The sequence below is a fragment of the Anabrus simplex genome, chromosome 7, assembly GCF_040414725.1.
Source record: "Anabrus simplex isolate iqAnaSimp1 chromosome 7, ASM4041472v1, whole genome shotgun sequence".
Classification (NCBI taxonomy): domain Eukaryota; kingdom Metazoa; phylum Arthropoda; class Insecta; order Orthoptera; family Tettigoniidae; genus Anabrus; species Anabrus simplex.
The window spans coordinates 194,532,613-194,558,631 of record NC_090271.1 but is presented as its reverse complement, the minus strand read 5'-3'; the positions used below and the strand labels follow the sequence as shown (position 1 = coordinate 194,558,631).

The 26,019-nt window shown below is 42.9% G+C and overlaps 1 protein-coding gene across 2 annotated transcripts in view; it reads right to left on the bottom strand.

The window, feature by feature from the left end:
- The window catches only part of LOC137496888 (retinaldehyde-binding protein 1-like), a 148,293-nt gene that overhangs the window by 116,169 nt on the left and 6,105 nt on the right, over positions 1–26,019 (bottom strand). For both annotated transcript variants that reach the window (XM_068228519.1, XM_068228520.1), the window contains exons 2-3: positions 11,348–11,492; positions 1,668–1,759 (exon numbers count right to left, since the gene is read on the bottom strand). In XM_068228519.1, coding sequence (XP_068084620.1) covers positions 1,668–1,759; positions 11,348–11,486 — 231 coding nt within the window. In that variant the 5' untranslated portion in view covers positions 11,487–11,492. The remainder of the gene's footprint in view (positions 1–1,667; positions 1,760–11,347; positions 11,493–26,019) is intronic.

The following is a 26,019-nucleotide window of genomic DNA, read 5'->3' as shown; positions in this document are numbered from 1 at the left end:
CCTCTATGGAAGTGATATGGATGCACGCATTATAGCCCTCCTACCAATCTTAGCAATTTGGCAGTACCATGAATCGAACCCGGGCCCTCGGGGGACGGTAGCTAATAGCACTAAACATTACACTACGAAGTTAGACACTTCTAGTGATAATGGTGCTGGAACTCACGGTATAATCGGACCTGACGACGGAAAGACACGACATTGAGGGGATAGAGTTGTGGGGTGGTGAATGATTACTGTCTTTACACGAGAATTCCATTGTTTTCAACCAACGTGTAATTCAGCATTTAAATTTCCATAAACTAGACTGAGTTTGGAATAGTAAATAAATTATATTATACCGAGCGAGATGGCTGTGTGGATAGGGTCACGTAGCTCTTAGCTTACATTCGGGAGGTGGTAGGTTCGAAACCCAACTTCGGCAGCTCTGAAGTTGGTTTTCCGTGGTTTCCCATTTTCACACCAGGAAAGGCTGTACCTTAAAGGTCATACCCGCTTCCTTGCGTCGCCGAAAACCTTCAGCGTGTTAGTACGACCAAAAAATAGTATCATGATTATAAACACATTGCTGCCACGTGGTCTAGAGTTAGCGAACCTGCCTCTCACCCGAAGATCCCAGGTTCAATTCCTCGTGAGGTCAGGAATTTTTATCTGGGTCTGAGGGCTGATTTATGGCCCATTCAGCTTATATCAAGGAAGTTGAGGCGCTGTCCGTCGGTGAAATAATGGCCCCGGTCTGGAAAGCCAACGTACTGACCACACGTTACCTCGTAATCTGCTAACCTTCAGGCTGAGCAATGGTCGCTCGATAGGTGAAGCCCCTCAGGGTTGTAGCAACATGGGATTTGTTTTGGTTTACTTTTGTAATCGCATTAGCTACCTTCGTGGTGTCGGGGTAGGCCTACTTGTTGAGAATCCGGTCCCGAAGACCGTAGTTCCAATTCGCAACTCTACCAGAATCAGGGAACGGAATACACTCAGCCTCATGAAGGCACTTGAGTAGAGGTGGGACAGAATCGTAATTCTTGGCTGTCTTCCAAGTGATTTCCTGCTGTTTCCTCACTTCAGCATTACGGAAAGCTCCAGGATACGGTTTGACAGCGGTATTATGATGCGATCCCCACTGATTCTGAGGGGATTGGCCGCCGAATCAGGAGAGAATGACTGTCCGTAAACTGAATGGGGTTTGATTCAATACGTCGATCTGGTAGGTAAGGGTGTATTCTGCCCGAAGGCAGGTCCGAACCTCCGCAAAGGTGTGCCTGAGCCGGAGTTTACGTACGGTAGGGTGGCCAGTTCCTTTTGCTCCTCCATTCCCTTACGCCCCACCAACAGCGCGAGGCAACCCATCCAAATCTTGACCACTCCCAATGTTGCTTAACTTCGGAGATTTCATGGGGTCCGGTGTTTCATCTGTATTCACGGGATTCTGAGTGCATCCCGTTCCATCCCTCGTGTTAAATTTTAAATATCGAAAACATAACCCCATTATTTCAGTTATGTCCTGTTGGCAGCGGTATTAGAGCACCTCCTGTTAATAAAGCTAGGATTAGGGGCTACACTAGTTACCTCCAACTTGAAAATTATAACAAATAGAGATATGATGGCGCCCTGGTATAGTCTGTCAGAAAAAATGAAAGCTGCCAAATACATCAGTGTTTACTTACCAAGGCGAACGCACTCTCTGGGTAAAACTTCGTTGGCCGCAGGAATCGGATAAGGAATTCGTCGTCATCCCGGAATTTTAGCTTAGGATCACCTGTAAACATTACAAAAATAATACTTTTATCATTTGTATTTTTATCTCGAGAACAAGTTGTAACAGATGGTCATGTTGGTGATTCCTTGTTTTTCTGCTAGTATTTAATGTAGCACTAACACATGCTCAGGTTTTCGACGACATTCTAATAGGGAGTGCTAGGACAAGGTAACCGAGCGAGTTGGCCGTGCGGTTAGGGGCACGCAGCTGTGAGCTTGCATTCGGAAGATATTAGGTTCAAACTCCACTGTCGGCAGGCATCCTTGAAGATGGTTTTCCGTGGTTACTCATTTTCACACCAGGTAAATGCTGGGGCTGTACTATAATTAAGGCCACGGCTGCTTCCTTCCCACTCCTAGCCCTTTCCTCTCCCAGCGTCGCCGTAAGACCTACTGTATCTATGTCGGCGTTATGTAAAAAAGAAACCTTGTAGGGCAGGGTAGGGAGCGAACGTGGCTTTAATTAAGACACAACCTCAACATCTGCCAGGAGGTAAACTACGGTAAACCATCTTCACAGCTGCCGGTAGTGAGGTCCGTGATAGTAGTTATTATTATTTGAAGTGGTATTACAGCTAGACAACCATCCCCTCTGAACACAATTCGGAGGAAAACAACAGAAAAGTGCCGATTGTGCGAAGAATAAGGATGTCGGCAAAAGAATGAAAGGACCACGAAGAGCATGAACTCGAAAGACTCCTCTAAACACCCTGAACCTAATACCGCCGGGGTCGGAAAAGAACACGAATTGATCAAGAGATACAAAGACAAAAAAGACAAAAGACAGTCACCCCCGTACAGGCCATGAAGGCCCTTGGAGGAGTGGAAGGTAAAGGCATCCACCATTGTTAACCGCGGCACGCCATATGCACCTACGGAAGTGGAAATCTCGTTTCTTAAATTTTACGACTTTCTGACGGGGATTCGAACCCACGTCCTTCCGGTCGAACCGAGCACGCCTTTACCACCTCGGCCAGGCAGCCCCTTGATCAAGAGAGATCGGATAGTAAAGATGAAACCGAGAAGGCTGGCAAAAGTGGTAATAATAATAATAATAATAATAATGTTATTTGCTTTACGTCCCACTAACTACTTTTTAAGGTCTTCGGAGACGCCGAGGTGCCGGAATTTAGTCCCGCAGGAGTTCTTTTACGTGCCAGTAAATCTACCGACACGGGGCTGTCGTATTTGAGCACCTTCAAATACCACCGGACTGAGCCAGGATCGAACCTGCCAAGTTGGGGTTAGAAGGCCAGCGCCTTAACCGTCTGAGCCACTCAGCCCGGCTAAGCAAAAGTGGAAGCAATGATAGACTCAGCTACGGGTACTCTGGTCACAAACACACGCTCCCTCTGGAGGTTACTGGACTTAGTCACTTTTCACCCACAGGAGATGATGAGGTCCGAACCCACCATCGTCTGAAATACAAGCTTACAACTACAAGATCCATACCGAATAGCCAACTCATTCGGTGGTTTTTGCCTTAAGATAATATACTGTATAAAAGGCAATCATCCTTAAACAGTAGCGCGTGCTTGAATTGCTAAGGGCAATCGAAGAACTGTTTCTTTTAACAGCCACAAGTCTGGACTGCGGACTGTTTACTTGAGTTGTGTTGTAGAGAATGACGTCAATTGTTGAACTTCGTGACTTTTCCCACACGTATAGTGACGTAATTGTACAGTACAAGCACTCAGCATTGCTTGTACTTCGAACTAAATGGCGTATTACCTGCAGACACTCCGTTTAATGAGTTGCCTGCTTTGTTAGACAGTGACACTACAAAAACGAATTTCAGATCTCTAGTTGTTAAACAAAACCCACTCGTTTTAGTGGCCGTTTACTTCTAGTAGTACCGAGGAAGTTGGCTGTGTGGTATGCGCCATGTAGCTGTATTCTTGCTCTCACGAAATGGTGGGTACACACAACCCATCGATAACCTTAAAGATAATAATAATTTCGTGGGGCTAGTTCTAGCCGAGTGCAGCCCTTGTAAGGCAGACCCTCCGATGAGGGTGGGCGGCATCTGCCATGTGTAGGTAACTGCGTGTGATTGTGGTGGAGGATAGTGTTATGTGTGGTGTGTGAGTTGCAGGGATGTTGGGGACAGCACAAACACCCAGCCCCCGGACCACTGGAAATAACCAATGAAGGTTAAAATCCCCGACCCGGCCGGGAATCGAACCCGGGACCCTCTGAACCGAAGGCCAGTACGCTGACCATTCAGCCAACGAGTCGGACACCTTAAAGATGAATTTCCATGATTTCCCATTTTCACACCAGGTAATTACTGGGACTGTACCTTAATTAAAGATATGGCAGCCCTCTTTCCAGTCCAAGCCCTTTCCTCTCCAATCGTAACCGAAAACCATCAGGGTTAATATGTTGTTAAACTTTTCACAAAAAAAAAAAAAAAAAAAAAAAACTAGTAGTCCGGTGATGGAAGTAATGTATTATAGAGAAGTACAATAACCATGTCCGCCTCTGTGGTGTAGTGGTTAGCGTGATTAGCTGCCACCCCCGGAGGTCCGGGTTCGATTCCCGGCTCTGCCACGAAATTTGAAAAGTGGTATGAGGGCTGGAACGGGGTCCACTCAGCCTCGGGAGGTCAACTGAGAAGAGGTGGGTTCGATTCCCACCTCAGCCATCCTGGAAGTGGTTTTCCGTGGTTTCCCACTTCTCCTCCAGGCGAATGCCGGGATGGTACCTAACTTAAGGCCACGGCCGCTTCCTTCCCTCTTCCTTGCCTATCCCTTCCAATCTTCCCATCCCTCCACAAGGCCCCTGTTCAGCATAGCAGGTGAGGCCGCCTGGGCGAGGTACTGGTCATTCTCCCCAGTTGTATCCCACGACCAAGAGTCTGAAGCTCCAGGACACTGCCCTTGAGGCGGTAGAGGTGGGATCCCTCGCTGAGTCCGAGGGAAAAGCCGAACCTGGCGGGTAAACAGATGATGATGATGATGATGAATAACCATCCTCTCTTCATTAAGATCAGAGGAGAGAAGAGATCCCGTCCTTCGAAGGGAGATATCGGCAAGGCGAAGGACATGAAAATGAACCATATCATAGTAATCACCACTGATGTGCGTCTAGGGCAGTCGCCCAGATGGCAGACTCCCAATCCACCGTTTACCCTGTCTCCTCCCAAACAACTGTAAAGAACTTGGAAATCTATTGAACATCTCTCTTGGTAAATTATTCCAATCCCTACTCCTCTTCCTATAAAAAAATATAAATCAATAAAAAAATATTTTTCCCAAATTGTCCTCTTGAATTCTAACTTCCTCTTCATTTGTGATCTTTCCTACTTTCAAAAACAATACTCGAACTGACTTCGTCTACTAATGTCTTTCCACGCCATCTCTTCACTGACAGCTCAGAACAGACCATTTAATTCTCCTTTCTCCCAAGTCTTCCCAGCCCAAACTTTACACCATGTTCGTAACGTTACAGTTCTTTTTCGGAATCACCCAGCAAAATCGAGCTGCTTTTCTATGGATAATTTCCAGTTCTCGAATCAAGTAATCCTGGCGAGGGTCAGGTCACACACACTGGAACCGTACTCTAGTTGGGGTCTTATCAGAGATGTATATGTCCTCTCTTTTGCGACCTTACTACAATTCCTAAATGTGCAGAGATATGTACGCTGTATTTAAAATCCCATTTATGTGATTACCCCAATGAACAATACTTACAATAGTTACAATAATCCCCATAAGGAACTTTCACCCCATCAGTGCAGTGATTTAAACTGAAAGGACGTTTCCTATCAGTGAAACTTACAACAACCACCGGGCGAGTTGGCCGTGCGGTTAGGGGCGCGCAGCTGTGAGCCCGCGTCCGGTAGGTAGTGGTTTCAAATCCCACTGTCGGCAGCCCTGAAGATGGTTTTCCGTGGTTTCCCATTTTTATACCAGGCCACGGCCACTTCCTTCCCATTCCTAGGCCTTTCTTGTCAAATCGTCGCCATAAGACCTATGTGTGTCGGAATAGCACACTCGCAAATAACTTCACTCATTAACTGTGAATGTGCGATTTCAGGACAACTGACGTGAGGAGAATCCCTCAAAACAGGCACTAAATAGTCACACATAGACGCACGAGGATTTTTATGCACAAACGATTGTGCTTTAAATACAAAATCATAAATAACCTTCAAAATCTACAGCAGCAAATCAGATCGGTAGTGCAGCCTGCTGTTTTCATCTCTTTTATAAATCAAGTCCATTAGCACTGATGAACACCTTGGGCTTTTCAAAAGAATCAAGCAGAAGTCACACTTGATTTTTAGGAGTGCTTTTCGAACAACAAAACCTCCTATATACGACAGACATGCTAACTTTATAGATGGGTAACCCAGATCTGAAAGAGAAAATTTTCGGGTTTCAAATCGTACCTCAGACCAACAATGAAGAAATAGTTGTTGCACAATATATTTAAACATTAGCTCCCGTAAGTATAGAAGTAACTTACCAGGGGACTTGTGCAGATCTTCAAGGATACATGTACTTGATCTGGTAAATGCGCTACATTGCGCTGACCTTGGGGCGTGTTTGAAAAACTCTCTTTTGCATTTCCGATCACAGAAGTGCCAGACTCCACCTCCACGTTACTGCTTGCAGGAATTAGCAAGATTCCCGTCTTTAAAATGCGGTTGAGTCTGAAAATGACAGCTCTAGCATCCAGCATATCATTGCTGCCTGAAATTGGCCGCAGAGTGCTAAAAACCATCTCTATAGAGTCACTATTGAATGCTCGGGTCAGTACGAAATGAAATCCTGACTGAAGAAGGTACTTGACACAACCCACTGTTCATGCTGTCGTTAACAGAATGGCCTCATACGTCTCCTTGCTAAGAAATTGCTTTCCGGCTTTCTTACTGGCGGTCTTAAGTTCCTTCAAGTATTGTGGAAAATCATTTTCCAGTCACTCCAATCTCTCGTCATCCAGCTGAAGAAATGCGTCTTGTTCCGCTGCAATGTTGCTACATGTGGGCTACTAGTATCATGTATATCAAACCCTTTCTTTATTGATAGATTGCATCTCATACAGTTTCTTGATAAAATCACCATTTATGTCTTGGAAACCATCAAACATAGATTTGTCGAGTGAAGAATTTCTTACGTTTTTCAGAATGTGGCATTGATCGAAAGCAAGAAAAAGAGACCTTTCACTATCAACAGGATGACAGATTTCGGTTTGATGTCTTTTGAAGTAGACATTCTTCTCAACATGCTGACATTCGTGTTATGATTGTCACTCACAATGCGCAACACGAAAAAGCCACAAACTTCAACTCCCTTTGTTGTTGTGAGTGTTAAAGTATGTAGCTGTATCCCTACTAAACAATGAGTGACAGTCGGCTGAGTTTCATTTTCACGTAAATCCTCGTCCAGTCCGCCAGTGGATTCAGAACTTTCATCACGCTTCCTTTTTTTTTTTTTTTTTTTTTTGCTTCTATGAGTAATTGGTGACTTACGAATACTACGCCTTGTCTGCTTACAACATTAGGTCTCAGACGCCTTACTTTTAAACCGGGACAAAAGTCACTTTCCACAAAATGCACACTACAAACAAACACAGGGCAGCACATACGATATAGTGCCACAAGAAATCATACGAATTCCTTTCAATTCCGCGCTAGCCGTGTAAACACTGTGCGTAGAAACGCGGTCAGCTGAGCGGTTTTTTACACCACTTTTTCCCAAGTCCACAGCAGATTCTCATCTCGTAAGCTACTGAAAACCTTCAGAATAATTTATTTACACTTCTTACTTAATTTCTCCTCACTTTTATTAGCTTTAAAGTATTTCAGTGGTGACTCAAGCATCACAGCATCACCCACATGCTACTCACAGCTGGCAGCCGTTATGAATACTGAGCATGCTATTAAAGCCAGTATTACCAACAGTTTTCTTGGATCCATCTTCGCGTCGTAAAAATTAAGCGAACAAAACAGTAAAGGAATGAACTTGAACAAAGCTTAGTAAGTACACAATGCAATAAGATATCAAGCTCATGTTAAATAATTGTATATTTTGCTACAAATACCTCCGAGAACAATACATATTCACAGCCAACTGCATATGAAAGAAGGGAGTTGGTAACGAACCCGAATAACATACCACTTGTCAAATATTTTCCATGTTTTTACAGGGCAAAAATTTTGAACTGGTCAACTCAGTTCATCAGAATATCTAACGAAACCCAGGGAAGCTCCTGACTTCAGAAACAAGCAACAAACCTAGGAACTATTTACCGCTGCGGAAGCCTCTTCACTGTCCAGAAGTCTGGCTAACATCAAAGGGATCGCTTAGGTCTTGAGTTGACTCTCAGTATAGAAATGTCAATCAATCAATGTCAATCAATCAATCAATACTGATCTGCATTTAGGGCAGTCGCCCAGGTGGCAGATTCCCTATCTGTTGCTTTCCTAGCCTTTTCCTAAATGATTTCAAAGAAATTGGAAATTTATTGAACATCTCCCTTGGTAAGTTATTCCAATCCCTAACTCCCCTTCCTATAAATGAATATTTGCCCCAGTTTGTCCTCTTGAATTCCAACGTCATCTTCATATTGTGATCTTTCCTACTTTTATAAACGCCATTCAAACTTATTCATCTACTAATGTCATTCCACGCCATCTCTCCGCTGACAGCTCGGAACATACCACTTAGTCGAGCAGCTCTTCTTCTTTCCCTCAATTCTTCCCAACCAAAACTTTGCAACATTTTTGTAACGCTACTCTTTTGTCGGAAATCACCCAGAACAAATCGAGCTGCTTTTCTTTGGATTTTTTCCAGTTCTTGAATCAGGTAATCCTGGTGAGGGTCCCATACACTGCAACCATACTCTAGTTGAGGTCTTACCAGAGACTTATATGCACTCTCCTTTACATCCTTACTACAACCCCTAAACACCCTCATAACCATGTGCAGAGATCTGTACCCTTTATTTACAATCCCATTTATGTGATTACCCCAATGAAGATCTTTCCTTATATTAACACCTAGATACTTACAATGATCCCCAAAAGGAACTTTCACCCCATCAACGCAGTAATTAAAACTGAGAGGACTTTTCCTATTAGTGAAACTCACAACCTGACTTTTAACCCCGTTTATCAACATACCATTGCCTGCTGTCCATCTCACAACATTTTCGAGGTCACGTTGCGGTTGCTCACAATCTTGTAACTTATTTATCACTCTGTAGAGAATAACATCATCCGCAAAAAGCCTTACCTCCAATTCCACTCCTTTACTAATATCATTTATATATAAAGGTCCGATAATACTGCCTTGAGGAATTCCCTTCTTAATTATTACAGGGTCAGATAAAGCTTCACCTACTCTAATTCTCTGAGATCTATTTTCTAGAAATATAGAAACCCATTCAGTCACTCTTTTGTCTAGTCCAATTGCACTCATTTTTGCCAGTAGTCTCCCATGATCCACCCTATCAAATGCTTTAGACAGGTCAATCGCGATACAGTCCATTTGACCTCCAGAATCCAAGATATCTGCTATATCTTGCTGGAATTCTACAAGTTGAGCTTCAGTGGAATAACCTTTCCTAAAACCGAATTGCCTTCTATCGAACCAGTTATTAATTTCACAAACATGTCTAATATAATCAGAAAGAATGCCTTCCCAAAGCTTACATACAATGCATGTCAAACTTACTGGCCTGTAATTTTCAGCTTTATGTCTATAACGCAGGTAAACAGATAACTTCTGGAAAACCAAATGTAAGGTAAGGCCTAAATGAGGTTGACCGCCTGCTGTGAGCATTAGTCAGCCCCTCCCCGGCCACTCACCAAATTGATTATTTATTCTTCAGTTGCTATCTCTACGTGACAGAAGATTGTGTGTTTCGTTTCATAGTACCGTACCATCTGTATCTCTATTTCGTTCAATATGAGTGAAGTGTGGAACTATTTTCAAATAGATCCCCATTGTGATGATGGCGCTATATGCCGCATTTGTAAAAAGAGCTTTTAGCATGGTGGAAAATCTCACAACACTAGTACCCTAAAAAACCATGTCACATCAGTGCACAAAATTGCTTTTTCAGAACATCTTAATAAAAAATTTCGCGGAAATCCACTAAAATTCTCAAAAGCTTGATTCAGGATGAACCTACGCGATGGAATTCAATTCTGCATATGCTAAGAAGACTTTAGCAGCAAAAGAGGGCCGTAGCTTTTGCATCCTCTGATCTCTCCTTGCCAGTGAATCTTACAGTATCGCAGTGGGATCTTGTTAATATACTGATTGACACATTAAATATTTTCGATCAAGCAACACTCGCCGTAGGCTCATATTCATTGTCAGTGTCCAGAGTGATACCCATTGTGAACAGTGTTATTTCTGAATTGGAAAAGCCGTAGACAGTAGATCAGGAATGGCTACTGTTCGACAGTCACTGCTGGATGAAATGAACGTGAGGTATAAATCCATGGAAGAAAATGAAATATGTGTCAAGGCAACGCTGTTGGATCTCCGCATAAAAGGACGAGTTTTTTGTAGCCTCAGTGCTCTCAGTTGTGCTAAAGACCGAGTGGTGGACCTTGCTAACCAAGAGCAATGTCCTGCATCCAAAAATGATCAAGTATTTTTTTTTAAATTTTTTTCCCTCCAGATTATCGGATACCTACAGTATGTAGGGATAGCCTAGTCGTGTAATACTGACATACTCGTAAAAATCGATCAGTTCACAAACTTGTCGTTATTTTATGTTAGATATCACCGTCTGCAAAGCCCGAGAAATTGTCCGGAATGTGATACCTGCACAGTAACATTATGCAAGAAAATAATCGTGTGTCAGATTCACTGCCAATTAACAGTTCCCAAGAAGAAATCACTGCATATCTCAACGACGATTTGTCACCCCCTATTTCTAGCGCGCTGGATTACTGAAAAACGAATTCAAAATTTCCAGAACTAAAAAATAGCCGCTAAATATTTGTGTATTCCACCTGCAACAGTTATCTCTGAAAGATGATTTAGCACAGCAGGACTCATGTGTGACAGAAAAAGAAGTAGACGTGACTTCAAAAGTGTGAAAATGCTATTGTTTTTGAGCAAAAACTTATAAAAGGGGACTGTTTAAAAAAAGCATTTTTCTTTTAAATGTCTAAGTAGAGTTTAAAAATAAGTACACTGATGGTTTAAAATTTTGTCTCATTAAGTATGTGCACCTAATTAATTTCATTGGCATTTCACAGTTCTTCCAACATTCTATTTTGTATTGAAACTAGAAGTAGAAATGACAGTATCGAGTATCTAAGTATCAGGTATTGTGGAAAATATCGTGTATCGGTATCGAGTATCGAGAAAAACTGTTATCGACCCATCCCTAGTTGGTGCATGTAATGAAACAGTTGAATGTTAATAAATATGGGGTTTGAAGTTACATTCCCAACAACCATAGTTGTCAATAAACACTGCGAAATTGACAGCCTCTGGGTCAGGGAGCAGGGAAGGGGAGGGTGGGCGGGTGGGGGGGACACACTGAATAATTTAAAAGGAACATTGAAAAAAATTCTAAGGTTTCAAAGACAAGGGATAACGTGAACATCACTTACCTTTCAAGAGTGCGCGGAGAGCTTCTGTGGCTTCCTTCACCCTTTCCGGTGTTTCGCGCAGTTCTTTCTCGGCTTGCTTACGCCTCGCATCACTCAACGGTACTATTTCAAGACCAATTTTTGATTTAGGATCACCCATTATTACCTGAAATAGAAAATAGTAACGAAACATTTCAATAGGACTTACGAGTTGTACTCAGAGAAAGCTTTTTTTTTTTTTTTTTTTTTGTAAAATGCTGGAAATAATAATGAGATACAGTAGTTTGCGTTTCTTTTGCAATTTATTTCTATTTTCTCTTCAATGTACTGTATTTTAATTTATTATATAACATCCTGGCCTTTCTCAGTTTATAGGAGTGGGCACTCAGTTTTACGCCCGGATGCCCTTGCCGATACCAAACCTATGTGGAGGGATATATTCACTATTGCGTGTTTCTGTGGTGATTGGTAGTGTATTAAGACTAATATAAATCCCAGTCCCCGAGCCAGAGGAATTAAAGACGTGTAGTGAAAACCCTCTGCCCAGCCGGGAATCGAACCCAAGCCCTTGTGAACCGAAGGTCAGCACGCTGACCATTCAGTCAAAAAGCTGGATATAATAGTACGAAAATACTGGTGTTCTTATTAAAATTATTTTATAGTCGGGGTGAATGGGTCAAATGATAGAGTGCTAGGTTTCCAAGTTCTAGCTGGTAGTGGTATTTGAAGAAGCTCAAATATGACCACCTTATGTTGACAGGTTTACTGGCTCATAAGAGAATTCACCCTGGGCAAAATTACGCACCCTGACGTCTCCCAAATCCGTAAAAGTTGTTAGTGAGACGTAAAGCCAGCATTATTATTATTATTATTATTATTATTATTATTATTATTATTATTATTATTATTGCGTTAGGCCCTATTAGGGACCACGTTCCAATTTCAATTCTTCATCCTTTCTTGTTGTTCCTTCCTTTTCTTCCAATATTCATTCATTGTTTCACTACGTATTTTTTTCTTTCTTCAGACCACTTTGTGTCGTTTTTCTTTGCCATTGGCTTTACGTCGCATTGACACAGATATCTCTTATGGCGACGATGGGACAGGAAAGGCCTGCGAGTGGGAAGAAAGTGGCCGTAGCCTTCATTAAGGTACAGCCTGGTGTGAAAATGAGAAACCACGGAAAACCATCTTCAGGGCTGCTGACAGTGGGGTTCGAACCCACTATCTCCCGAATACTGGATACTGGTCGCACTTAAACGACTGCAGCTATCGAGCTCGGTGGTTTCCTTTGTCCTTGGCATCCTCCCATCTTTAAATCTTTCTTCCTGAAAATGTATTATTATTATTATTATTATTATTATTATTATTATTATTATTATTATTATTATTATTATCATCATCATCATTTACACTAGTGAACCAATTATCATGAAATAATTATTTCATTATAACAGATGTGGCACTGCATGATGACAGCCCCAATAATCCAAATGAATTCAGAGAAGAAAAGCGGACATTCTGTGAGCTAACCATCCTCTTCTATTGTCAGACATACGGATCAAGGAGAATTTACATGGTTGCTTACTGGAGCTAGGGAAACGGTAACATAAAACTTCGTCCTTGTCTGACAACGATTTGTGTACATTCGTCCTTACAGTAATTCAGATCGGAGTCATGTCTGCTTTGAAGGAATTTATGTCAATTTTATTATATCACCTATTTACACAGGCGATACAGTACGAAAAATTCGTTCCTTTTGGCTGTCGAGGGAATTTCAATCATTCGGCGTCAATATTACATCTAAGTGACCTTAACCTAGCTCTCTCCATTCCCTTCACCCCCCCCCCCCCAAACAATTTGATTTAAGTCGCACACTCACCGTAATGGTACAGCTCCAGCATTTGCCTGTTGTGAAATTTGGAAACCACGGAAACCCTCTTCAAGGCCGTTTACAATAGGGTTCGAACCTACTATCTCCCGAATGCAAGCTTATAACTACTTCGCACAAACCACGTGACCATTTTCTCGGTTCCGTTTTTCTTACAGTCCATACATCAATTATGAAATTGACCACAATGTAATGAAATGTGATGAGTTGAATTTACAGATAAAATTAAATTGTAACAGTAAGCAGATATGGACTAAAGCAAATCATCATTTTCGATTTCAGTCATGTTTCTGAACGTGTGGGCGTCATATAACTCACTTTTGTCGGGAATACTCGCACAATGTCAAGGACATTGCCCTCGACCTTGGAACCTAGTAGCTTATCGTAGCTGCTCGAAGTCCCATTTTCCAACGTCTACAGTTTGAGATTCAGAGATTTGCTATTTGCTTTACGTCGCACCGACACAGATAGGACTTATGGCGACGATGGGACAAGAAAGGCCTAGGAATGGGAAGGAAGCGGTCGTGGCCTTAATAAAGGTACAGTCCCAGCATTTGTCTGGTGTGAAAATGGGGAAATCACGGAAATTCACCTTCAGGGCTGCCGACAGTGGGGTTCGAACCCACTGTCTCCCGGATGCGAGCTCACAGCTGCACGCCCCTAACCGCACGGCCAACTCGCCCGGTATTCAGACATTTACCAGCTCCGACTGAGCCTAGCATTACCTATTAGATCTGTGAAAGTTAAAGAATCTAATAATAATAACTACTTTCACAGATTTCAGAGATCCAGTATTCGGGAGATAGTAGGTTCGAACCCCACTGTCGGCAGCCCTGAAAAGGGTTTTCCGTGGTTTCCAATTTTCACACCAGGCAAATGCTGGGGCTGTACCTTAATTAAGGCCACGGCCGCTTCCTTCCCACTCCTAGGCCTTTCCTGTCCCATCGTCGCCATAAGACCTATCTGTGTCGGTGCGACGTAAAGCAAGTAGCAAAAAAAAAAAAAAAAAAAAGATTTCAGAGACGCCGAGAAGCCGAATTTTTGTTCCTCGAACTTCTTTTACTTGCCTGAAACTTATCGATACGAGGCTGGATTATTTGAGCACTTTCCAATACCACCGGACTGAACCGGGATCGAACCCGCCAAATTGGAATCTACCGTTTGAGCCACTCGGTCCGAAAAATTTAAATTGTCTTTCATATTTACGTCTACAGTAGTTTTTTTTTCCTTAGTCTGCCCCGTGGTGTAGGGGTAGCGTGCCTGTCTCATACACGGAGGGCCCGGGTTCGATTCCCGGCCAGGTCAGGGATTTTTACCTGGACCTGAGGGCTGGTTCGAGGTCCACTCAGCCTACGTGGTTAGAATTGAGGAGCTATCTGACGGTGAGATAGCGGCCCCGGTCTAGAAAGTTAAGAATAACGGCCGAGAGGATTCGTCGTGCTGACCACACGACACCTCGTAATCTGCAGGCCTTCGGGCTGAGCAGCTGTCGCTTGATAGGCCAAGGTCCTTCAAGGGCTGTAGTGCCATGAGGTGTTATATAGTGTCCTCACGTCGAGAGAATAGGGAGTCCTCATTCGGGCTTGGTAGCTGAGTAACATAGTCATATCGGCTTTTAACCTTGACTGATACAGTGACTCACATAAATTATGCGGACACGTTAATGATAGCTTTTGCTACACACTGGCCCTAGGGTTCAGAGAAAATATTGTACATGCAAACTAGATTCTGAGAGAATCCATTTTGACGGATTCAACACGACGTTGACATGAGTACTTTTAGAAAACAGGAGAGAACCAGTGACCCTGGAACCTCAGAACGCAGTTAACGTGCTTCAACAAAATTATTCGGACATAAGCCAGTTGCCGTGCAGAGGTCGTGTGTAGAAGAGCCACGGACAGTGTGAATGTAACCATTCAGTGAGTTATAGTTCTGTGTACAAATTAAGTGGAAATGGGCTGCAGGGGAATAGAGTACAATCGAACAGCGGCAGCTAGTCATTTTTCACCATGCTAAAGGTAAAAGTTGTCGTAAAATTGCTGAAATGTTACAAATCAAGAAAAGTGATATTATCACAAGATTCCGGGAGGAAGATAGGATTGAACATCTAACGCATACGGGACGTCCAAGAACTTTTTCTGTGACAGAAGAGTGTTATATCATCAGGGAAAAAAAAAAAAAAAAAAAACAAGGACCCAAGTTGAAAGCTCCAAAACTTGCTACGGAGATTCCCGCAGACACCGGAAAGGAAGTGAATCCCAAAACAATACGGAGAGAGCTCAGAAGAGGTAACTTTCATAGCCGTATTGCAAGAAAGAAACTCTTGGAGAGTAAATTTAACGTATTTAAGTCTGATGGGTGGATACCGGTTTGGCAGCGTCCTAATGTTCAGCTTCAAGAGAAAAGTCTGAAAGCAACTGTGAAGCATGGCGATGGACATGTAATGGTGTGGGGGTGCATGTCAGCGAATGGAGTTGGTGAATTGTTTTTTTACTGAGCGTAAAATGGACCACTTTCAATACCTTAGAATTCTGAGGGACAATATGAAAAACAGTGCCGAAAAGATGGAAATTGGTGAACATTTTAAGTTTTATCAAGATAACGACTAAAAGCATAGGCTATAGCCTGGAATGTAAGGATGTGGTTATTGTTTATTTGCTCAAAATGCTTCATTTTCCCCCTCAATCACCAAACTTGAATGTGATGGAGAATCTTTGAGATAAACTTGATAAGGAAATAAGAAAAACAACAATCACATCTGGAGACTTCAAGAAGAGTGGCAGAAGATATCTCCCGTTCACACCCGCAAATTAGTGAAGAGCATGCCAAGTCGACTTAGTGAAGTAATTCAAATGACAGGAAAGTCCGCGACTTACAGAATCTTCGAAATCATGAGTAAAAAAGGAAAGTGTTCGAATAATTTTGTGCAATATTGGTTTTCATTTTGATTTTGTTTTTAATTATTATATTTTCATTGACAGTGTTCATTAGAATAATGATGACCGTTTAGTTTTTATATTCCTTACAGAAACTTGTATTTAATTTATATCAGTGCTTTATTATTACTGAAATCAAAATACAAAGGAAATATAATAAATCATGTCTGTCCGAGTAATTGTGCGATTCACTGTAGAAATGTAAAGTCATATCTCTGTGACTTCAAGCTTGCCTGTTTCCTTCAAATTCCTACGGTATCCTTAGTGTGACTTCCATTGGCTTCAGCACTTAGACCATCAAGGTCCCTGGAACATAAAGGCTTCCACTATCCGTAACCACGACACTACGTATGGACTGAGTGCTTAGATCTATGCCCGACTGTCTTTACCCCTTGAGAATTAATTTTGCACTCATTTCTGGTGAAAACTGAGTGCCTCCAGGACCATGTTAAACAATGGACATCTACTTTCTAACTTGTACAATCTCCTGAAATCGAGCTGAACCGAGCACACTTTTACTGCCTTGGCTAAGCAGTCCCTGTTTTCCACATTCACTCAGGTAAATTTCACATTGATCCGTTTTAATCTATGATGTAGATCCAAATAATTAATGTTATATGAACCGCTACAATACATGTTATCCTAAGCCTCTAACAGAAAACAACAAGAGTTTCACATTATCAATCGAATGTGTAGGGCAGTTTAATAGACATTGACCTCCAGTGCTGAAGGTTGTAAGATCGAATCCCAAGTGCGGTGATATCCGAGTAACATTGTCACTGACTTCTCACCAAAATGACCGCGGATTGAGTCAAGGCCAATTCCTGAAGGATTCTTAAAATGAAAAGTTATGTCCTTGTGATTCGTATTACACGTCGAACTACATGCCTCATAGTCAGCGGCGACCGGTCCAAATGGGGCACGAATGGCTACATGCAGATATTTACAACGTTATACTACACGGGACATATACATGTTCGTTTGCCTACATACTGTATACCATTAACAAACCTCAGCCAATGTATTTACTGTTGTGGAAGAAAAGGATAGACACTCGATTTAATACGTTAATAAAAAGTTTATCCTTTTTCCCACAGAAAAACAAAATACACCAACATTTAGCTTGTTTTATTCTACTTTTAATTACGTGGAATAGAAATCATTATCGTATCTTGTCAAAATTTTAACGCAGTTTGAACAAAAAGGTGACGGTTTTTTTTTTTTTCATTTCCAACGGAGCGCTCGGCTCCGTGGCTGAATGGTTAGCGTGCTGGCCTTTGGTCACAGGGGTCCCGGGTTCGATTCCCGGCAGGGTCGGAAATTTTAACTATAATTGGTTATTTACACCAAGTATTGTTCTGATCGTTCATCATCATCATCTGTTTACACTCCAGGTTCGGACTTAGCGAGGGATCCCACCTCTACCGCCTCCAAGGCAGTGTCCTGGAGCTTCAGACTCTTGGTCGGGGGATACAACTGGGGAGTATGACCAGTACCTCGCCCAGGCGGCCTCACCTGCTATGGTGAACAGGGGCCTTGTGGAGGGATGGGAAGATTGGAAGGGATAGGCAAGGAAGAGGGAAGGAAGCGGCCGTGGCCTTAAGTTAGGTACCATCCCGGCATTCGCCTGGAGGAGAAGTGGGAAACCACGGAAAACCACTTCCAGGATGGCTGAGGTGGGAATCGAACCCACCTCTACTCAGTTGACCTCCCGAGGCTGAGTGGACCCCGTTCCAGCCCTCGTACCACTTTTCAAATTTCGTGGCAGAGCCGGGAATCGAACCCGGGCCTCCGGGGGTGGCAGCTAATCACGCTAACCACTACACCACAGAGGCGGACTGTTCTGATCGTTACCAAACGTAAATACGTCTTAAAGTAACTTACAGTATTGTTTATCTGTACACCAAGTGTTTATTTCATCTGCGGCTCCGTGGCTGAATGGTTAGCGTGCTGGCCTTTGGTCACAGGGGTCCCGGGTTCGATTCCCGGCAGGGTCGGAAATTTTAACTATAATTGGTTAATTTCGCTGGCTCGGGGGCTGGGTGTATGTGTCGTCTTCATCATCATCATTTCATCCTCATCACGACGCCCAGGTCGCCTACGGGTGTCAAATCAAAAGATCTGCACCTGGCGAGCCGAACGTCTACTCGGACATTCCCGGCAGTAAAAGCCATACACCATTTCATTTTTTAAATTTCAACTGATATTTGTGAAAAAGTCCGCCTGTGTGGTGTAGTGGTTAGCGTGATTAGCTGCCACCCCCGGGAGGTCCGGGTTCGATTCCCGGCTCTGCCACGAAATTTGAAAAAGTGGTACGAGGGCTGGAACGGGGTCCACTCAGCCTCGGGAGGTCAACTGAGTAGAGGTGGGTTCGATTCCCACCTCAGCCATCCTCGAAGTGGTTTTCCGTGGTTTCCCACTTCACCTCCAGGCGAATGCCGGGATGGTACCTAACTTAAGGCCACGGCCGCTTCCTTCCCTCATCCTTCCCTATCTCTTCCAATCTTCCCATCCCTCCACAAGGCCCCTGTTCACCATAGCAGGTGAGGCCGCCTGGGCGAGGTACTGGTCATACTCCCCAGTTGTATCCCCCGACCAAGAGTCTGAAGCTCCAGGACACTGCCCTTGAGGCGGTAGAGGTGGGATCCCTCGCTGAGTCCGAGGGAAAAGCCGAACCTGGAGGGTAAACAGATGATGATGATGATGATGATGATGATGATGATTTGTGAAAAAAAGGTTATTGTAAATTTTGTGAAACAACATTTTCTCATTACTGCGTGATCATAGCCGTAAAAAAAATCGGCTTGTATGAAGCTCATGAGAATGTCAGGCTAAAATTAAGACTGCTTTTTGCCTGCATGCAATTGTTGATTTTATGCTTGATCTGCATTCTCTATAACCCAGACGTGCAGCCCTCCCAGTCTAATAGCTCCATGACCAAATGGTTGGCGTGCTGGCCTTTGGTCCCGAGGGTCTCGCATTCGATCCGCGGCCGAGTCATTGTTTAATTCCGATGGCTTGGGGAATTGGTGTGTGAGCCGTTTTCACCATTAGAATTCATCACAGTTAGCGCCCCATCCTCATAGACGCGTCATCTCGAAAGCCCTTTACAGGCCTCTTCGGAGGCCACACGCTAAAAGAAAACAAAATAAAGGAAACAGAAAGCAGCCGCCGCCTCCCATAGCCATGATCACGATATCAACAGTCACGTACAATTACTGTATAAACTTGCTTGCTTTCGAATCTCAACACAAAGCTTATTACAGCTTCAGCGCGAGAGACCTGTTGGTACATTATCTGAAACAAAGTCAGCCTCGTCGTGTAACGGTAGCGTGCCCAACTCACAACCGGATGCCCCGGGTCTAATTCCCGACCAGTCCAAGAGTTTAGGCCTAATTCTGGACTCGTCATGAACTGTCTGATGCAAGTAGCAGCGAATTCGGTCGCGAAGATTTTCCCTTTCTTTTTCCCGATGCCTTCATTCTTCTTTAGGACGGATTTCCTGTGCCAGACTTCTCACTTTCATCTTTCATATCCGACCTGCCTTGGTCAACTCTTGTTCTCTTCCGATCTCGACGGTATTAGGTTTGCGAGGACCGAAATAGGCTGCATGTGCCACAGGGTTCTTTCAAAGGAAAAACCTGGTACACTTAAAGAGGTATTGGATTACATAATAATCACCAGAAAGGCCATGACCGCTTCCATCCCACTCCTAGCTCTTTCCTATCCCATCGTCGCTATAAGACCTATCTGTGTCCATGTGACGAAAATAAAACAGTAAAACAAAAAATTAAATAAACCCACCAGAAAGCTAACCGTGGAATGTTAGGGCCGGCAAGGTAAACGAGTTAGTTTAGAGACGTTGAATAACAAAGGAGACATTGAAGAAATACCAGACACAGTCTGGATGGTAAGTGGGAATGGACGAACATTCATATTTCTCAGTAGAACATACAGTTCCTAGTAGCTGCTTCTCATATTAACAGCAGTGAATTCGAAGTCACGTTTGTAAATTTGAAATTCGAAGTAGAAATATTTTCGTATAATGGATTTAATTATTTTTAGTACACAAAGCGTTGAAGACCATTAGCAACTAAGGGGGACATCGGAATACGTATTGTTCTTTACTGAAACACCTGATATTTTTATGTTAATTTCAATTTCAATTGAATTAAGTTATCATATTTATGTTAATATTGCATTAAATTAGTTTTAAATAGTTACAGTACACATACACAGTTCAAAAATATTAGGGGAACTTTTTTTGGACGTATGCCATGCCCCACAAAACAATACCTCACACCCTGGTATATTACCAACTAAACCTTTATTATTTACCGTTGAAGTACACAAAAGAACATCGATGGATTTACGCTCATTTTTAGAACACAAACAAAAATGACCAAATAGGGGCGAAAACAAAGTGATAACAGTCCTCCGGGGTGGATTTTTATCACAGTTGGAGAACTTCAGTATGGTGTATGTCCTCCACGAGCATTTAACAGAGCCTGGCACCTATGTGGCATGCTCCGTATAAGTCGACGGAGGTCACGTTGCGGTATCAGGTCCCATTCTTCAATGAGAGCCTGTTCGAGGTCTTGGAGAATCTGTGGTGGAACAGGGCGACCACGAACATTTCTGTCAAGCCTATCCAATACATGCTCGATGGGATTAAGGTCGAGACCCACCGCTAGCCATTCCATCTCTTGAATGTCCAGTTCTCGCAAGACAGCTCTGTTGATGCGCGCTATATGAACTCTGGCATTGTCGTGCATGAGTACGAATTTAGGGCCAACACCGTATGCAGCAACCAACACATGCTGTACTAGTATAAGCTCGATGTAACCCGCAGCGATAAGATTACCACGGACGACGACAAGATCCTTACGGCCACCCCACACCATCACAGAACCTTGTCCGAATCGGTCGCCTTCCTGGACAAAATTTGGCATGCACTGCTCACCACGGCGTCTCCATACACGTTGACGTCCATCACGCTGTGTCAGGGGAAATCTGGACTCGTCTGTGAACAACACAGGTCTCCATTTGCGAAGTTGACAGTTGACGTGGGTACGGGCAAACAGAAGACGAGCTGCGCGATGTTGCTGCGTTAAACGGGGCAATCGAACAGGACGTCTGGATCACAAAAACACTTCTCTTAACCTCTTCCTTACTGTCTGGTCAGACACCGTGACTCCAGTGACCCTCCTGAGGTCTTGTTGCAGTTCTCTGGCAGTTGCTAAACGACGCCGCAACGCACAGATGGTCATATATCGGTCATCCTGCGGGTCTGTCATGCGTCCACGACCTTGTCCAACTTTCCTTGTGAAGTGGCATGTCTCATTGTAGCGATTCCACAAGCGTTGAATAACTGACGGAGAGACGTTTGTGATAGTACATATATCACACCCCAGAATTATATGTAGAAGTTAGAGATATTATTGTCAGTATTCTATTTTATTATTATTATTATTATTATTATTATTATTATTATTATTATTATTATTATTATTATTATTATTATTATTATTATTATTTCATTTGTATACTTTGCCATTTATATTGGTAAGCTGGAAGATATCCACATATGTAGGTATGAGTAATTTGTTTTGCATGAGTGGGAAAACATGGCTTTAATAACTCTGGTAATTTGAATGAGTCATATGGCTACCCCAGTGTCTGTTGTGATGTACTTGTGTCAGGAAATTCCATTACTCATGTATATATCCCAGCCTGATGAGATAAGCTTGTTGTTGTACCAGGGAAGTTTGGTGATTCATGTAAAACTCCCGAGTGTTTGTTATTCTCTTGGAAGCAAGGAGAAGTTCAGGGCATGTCTTGAGGAGAGGACCACCCATGATTGGCTGGCAAGCACCAATCCAGACGTATCATCTGAGAGGAGGGGGATGTTGATGTCTATAAAGGTTGATGATACGGCGGCAACAGGGACATTGTAAGAAACATTGGAAGGGTGATTGTAGAGGTGATTGTAAAGGAACGAGAAGGAAGATAACTACAACTACAACTGAGGCACTGTACGGGAAGGAAGTGGTGCTGATACACGGTACTGGAGTGACACGGCAGCAATGAACTGGACTTAAAACGTTCGTGGAGCGTAGTCGTGTTATGTTTGTGGAAAGTGGCTGACTGTGGAGAGTGCTTGCGCATTAAGTATTGTAGCACTTGTGGCGGCCTAGCATTATATGTTGGTGAAAGCTATCTCAGACTTTCCATAAATTTATATGTTGAGGATCGACAGACGTGTGTATATATCTTTACAACAAGTGTTAAAATATGTGAACACAGTAGTACAAGGTACAGTATCTGTGTGATGTGATAACTGCCGATTATGAGAATCGGTAAATCGAATTGATATAGAGACAGTGAAGGGTGTTTATCTTCATACATGTACATTGTTCATCGGACCATCTACAAATGGTAGCTTAGTTCTCGCTTTCGTTTTCCCACGATTTTCATTATTGTTGTTGTTGTAAATATGGAGTCTTCCAGCAATATTTTATGTGTGTATTATATGTATAATGTTGTATGTTGATGAGGTGCTCATGCACGGAATTTGTTAAGAATATAGTTAGCTATTTTAGAATCAGTGTTATTGATGAACCTAGGTGCAGTTCCTACCTAATTAGTCGTTTTCAGGAGGTTAGGTAAGGCCTGCAGCAGAGTACGCAGCATTATGTACACGCCCTGGGATATAAAGTTTATCATGCTCTTATCTAACTTCGAGGGATCCATTATGGTGAACTCTGGCGCCCATACTACGGACACTTCGGTTAATTATGCTTATTAATTTTATTAAGTTTTTGAGTAATTTTATTTATATATTTTATTCATGATATTAATTATCAGTAGTCATCAACAAGTTACACGTTGAGATCCAGTTGAACGACGAAAAGTCCATCCTTCCTGGATCAAAGTGACGGCCCTTGCGACTTGAACCTCGTTAAGATGTCTTCTTCTTCTTTGTTTGTTCTTGGACTCTGCGCAGCGCACTACGTCCAGTCACTGGACGTTAAGATGTCTAATGGGTTGTGCTGGTTGACGTACAACGTACTCAAATGACCGCAGTAGTCTGTGTACCTCACAACGACACACGGACGCACCGCTGTTCACTTTGTTTTGAGGGGTCACCTGACAGTTTAATGCATGGCTATGCCTACAAAAGGAGTATAACTTCGATTTGACATACCCTGAGTAGCTAAGGTCTCAAGGTATGCTGTACGACCATTGGGACCCCATCTACCAAATTAACATTCACATACCAGACGTTACAAAACGTGTCCCCCTAATTTTTTGAACTGTGTAGTTGATTTTAGCTGCCTTTGGAGACTGATTGTCTCCAATCGAGTAGGAGTGCATCAGTCCTTGACAAAGAATACTGCAATGTATTCGATACGTCGGCAAACTGTACCTAATTTACATAAAACAACAACACGATTGAACCTGGAAGAACTAAAGAATTTAACAGACCGTGGAAGCTTCACGTTTAAGACAGTACACAATATATTCAGTTTTTCAAGATGTATACTGACATGGGTCGGTATAATAGCAGTCTTCATAGCCTAATCTCCGCGATGTGTATTTTCCCAGTTTCCTGGAGTAGGTGTTTGTTGGAGATTTGGCACAGTTTTACGGCCGGATGCACTTCTTGACTCCAACCCTATGTGGAGGAAAGTGCTCACTATTGCGTGTTTATGTGGTGCTTTGTAATGTGGTGTGTTGTAAATAGATGAAGAGAATTGTATCAAGACGAACACAAATACCCAGTCCCCGAGCCAGAAGAATTAATCATACACAGTTAAAATCTCTGGTCCGACCTGAAGCCCTCTTGACCTCTGGAGCGTCGGGATCGGTATATAACAAGGATTGGCCATTGGAAGATTTCTTTTTTTTTTCTTTCATTATGATGGTGGTGGTGGTGGTGGTGGTGAAAAACTCCAGCAACAAATACAGACGTGGACTGATCGCCTTTCACAGTTTAGGCTTCGCCTTAACACTGAGAAAACAGAGTACAGTATTGGGAATCAAGTCCGGCTGATAGTTCCATCCACTTTAATGGTGTAGATCTTCACAGAGCTAACTTGTTCAGATGCCTGGGATCGTACCTGCAGGGTGAGGGTGAAATCGACGGTGATATTAGGGCGCGAGTCAGAGCAAAATTGTCAAAGTGGAGTGACGTCACAGGCAGGCGTGCCGACTTTGGGTAATTGTTGGGGAGGGGGGGGGGTGAGAGGATGGTTAATATCAACACAGGCATATGAAATGAGGAACAACTATTAGTGCAAACCTACTGGTAGGAGCTATTATTATTATTATTATTATTATTATTATTATTATTATTATTATTATTATTATTATTATTATTAGATTAAAATCCTTATTGACTCGTGAGTAGCCTCGCGATTCCTGCCAATCACAGTACATCTGGTAATCACCAGATTCCTACGCGCGGTGATCATTGCAGGGTGGGCCCACTATTATTGTCGTGAGTGTCCTGGCGACAACAGGCTCCACCGGGCAGTGATCACTGCTTGGGGGTCCACTATACTTGTCATAGCTTGTTCATTACTAATAACTGTAGATTATATTTATTCACAGGGCTAACGGCTCTCCCGAAGTGAGTTGACAGTGGGCCATTTGTTTCTAATTACTAATTGAATTATTATTTTTTAATTGTGATTAATCAGGGGAGTTTATACATTCTGTACTTGCTTAGGCTATTATGTATTTGAACACTGTACTGGGCGAAGGCCTAAAAGCTTCAATAAATCCTGATAATAATATTAGTGCAAACATTCCTACATAATAACAATATTCACAAACAGTTAAAAATGCAAAAAATAATAGAGCTCGTTTCTCAAATACATTTTTAAACGAGTCTTATGGACGGAATTTTCAATAATATTCACAAGTAAACAGAAAAATAGAACTTGATTCATAAATAAGTTTTATGTACGGAACTATAAAAAATAATCACAAGTTAAAATATTTAGAACATTTACTGTAAATTATGCATTTCATGATATGAAATGTGAAAAACCCTACTACCAGATGTACCGCCTGAAGAGTCTCCATTGGGAAATGTTGTTCTCTGAAGTAATTCCCCCTTTCTAATCTCATTTCTTGATATAAAACTATCTACCACCTTCTCCAGATTTAACACCTTACCGGTATCCGAAGACTACCAAACTCCACGTTTTCAGGGGACTTAACATCTGGGAGAAGATTTTTTTTGGGGTGGGGGGCGGATGGCACTCTGCCCCCTCTAAGATCATTGCGGGGGGTGGGCAGAAAACGCCTCTCTCCCCCGCTCCCGAAGTCGGTGCCACTGGTCACAGGTACTTTGTGCAACCACAGAATGCCAACCCACCTGGAGAAAGATCTACCGAACTGCTGCACGTCCACTGGTATTATATGGCACGGAATGCTGGCCCGCAACCAAAACTAACGAAACTCGACTTCATGCAATAGGAATGGGCAATGGGTGTCTCCCTCGAGGATCTCATCCGAAACGACACTCTCAGGCAGCAGTTTGGTATCGCCCCCCATTCAAGAAAAAATGCGGTAAGGGCAACTACGATAGTTTGGCCACATCTTACGGGCAGCACTAATAACAGTTGCCAATACATCCTATCACCTTGCCTTCGACGGACAACAACCACATGGCAGACCCAAGCAACGCTGACAGGACATCATCAACAAGACGCTGAAAATCTGCGACATTCATCCAATTGATGCCCACGATCAAGTGAAGTGGCGATCGAAGATCCTACAAGTGGCCCCTGCTCCTGCGGGACAACACTACGATGATGATGGTGGTGGTGGTAGGGGTGGTTGTGATAGTGATT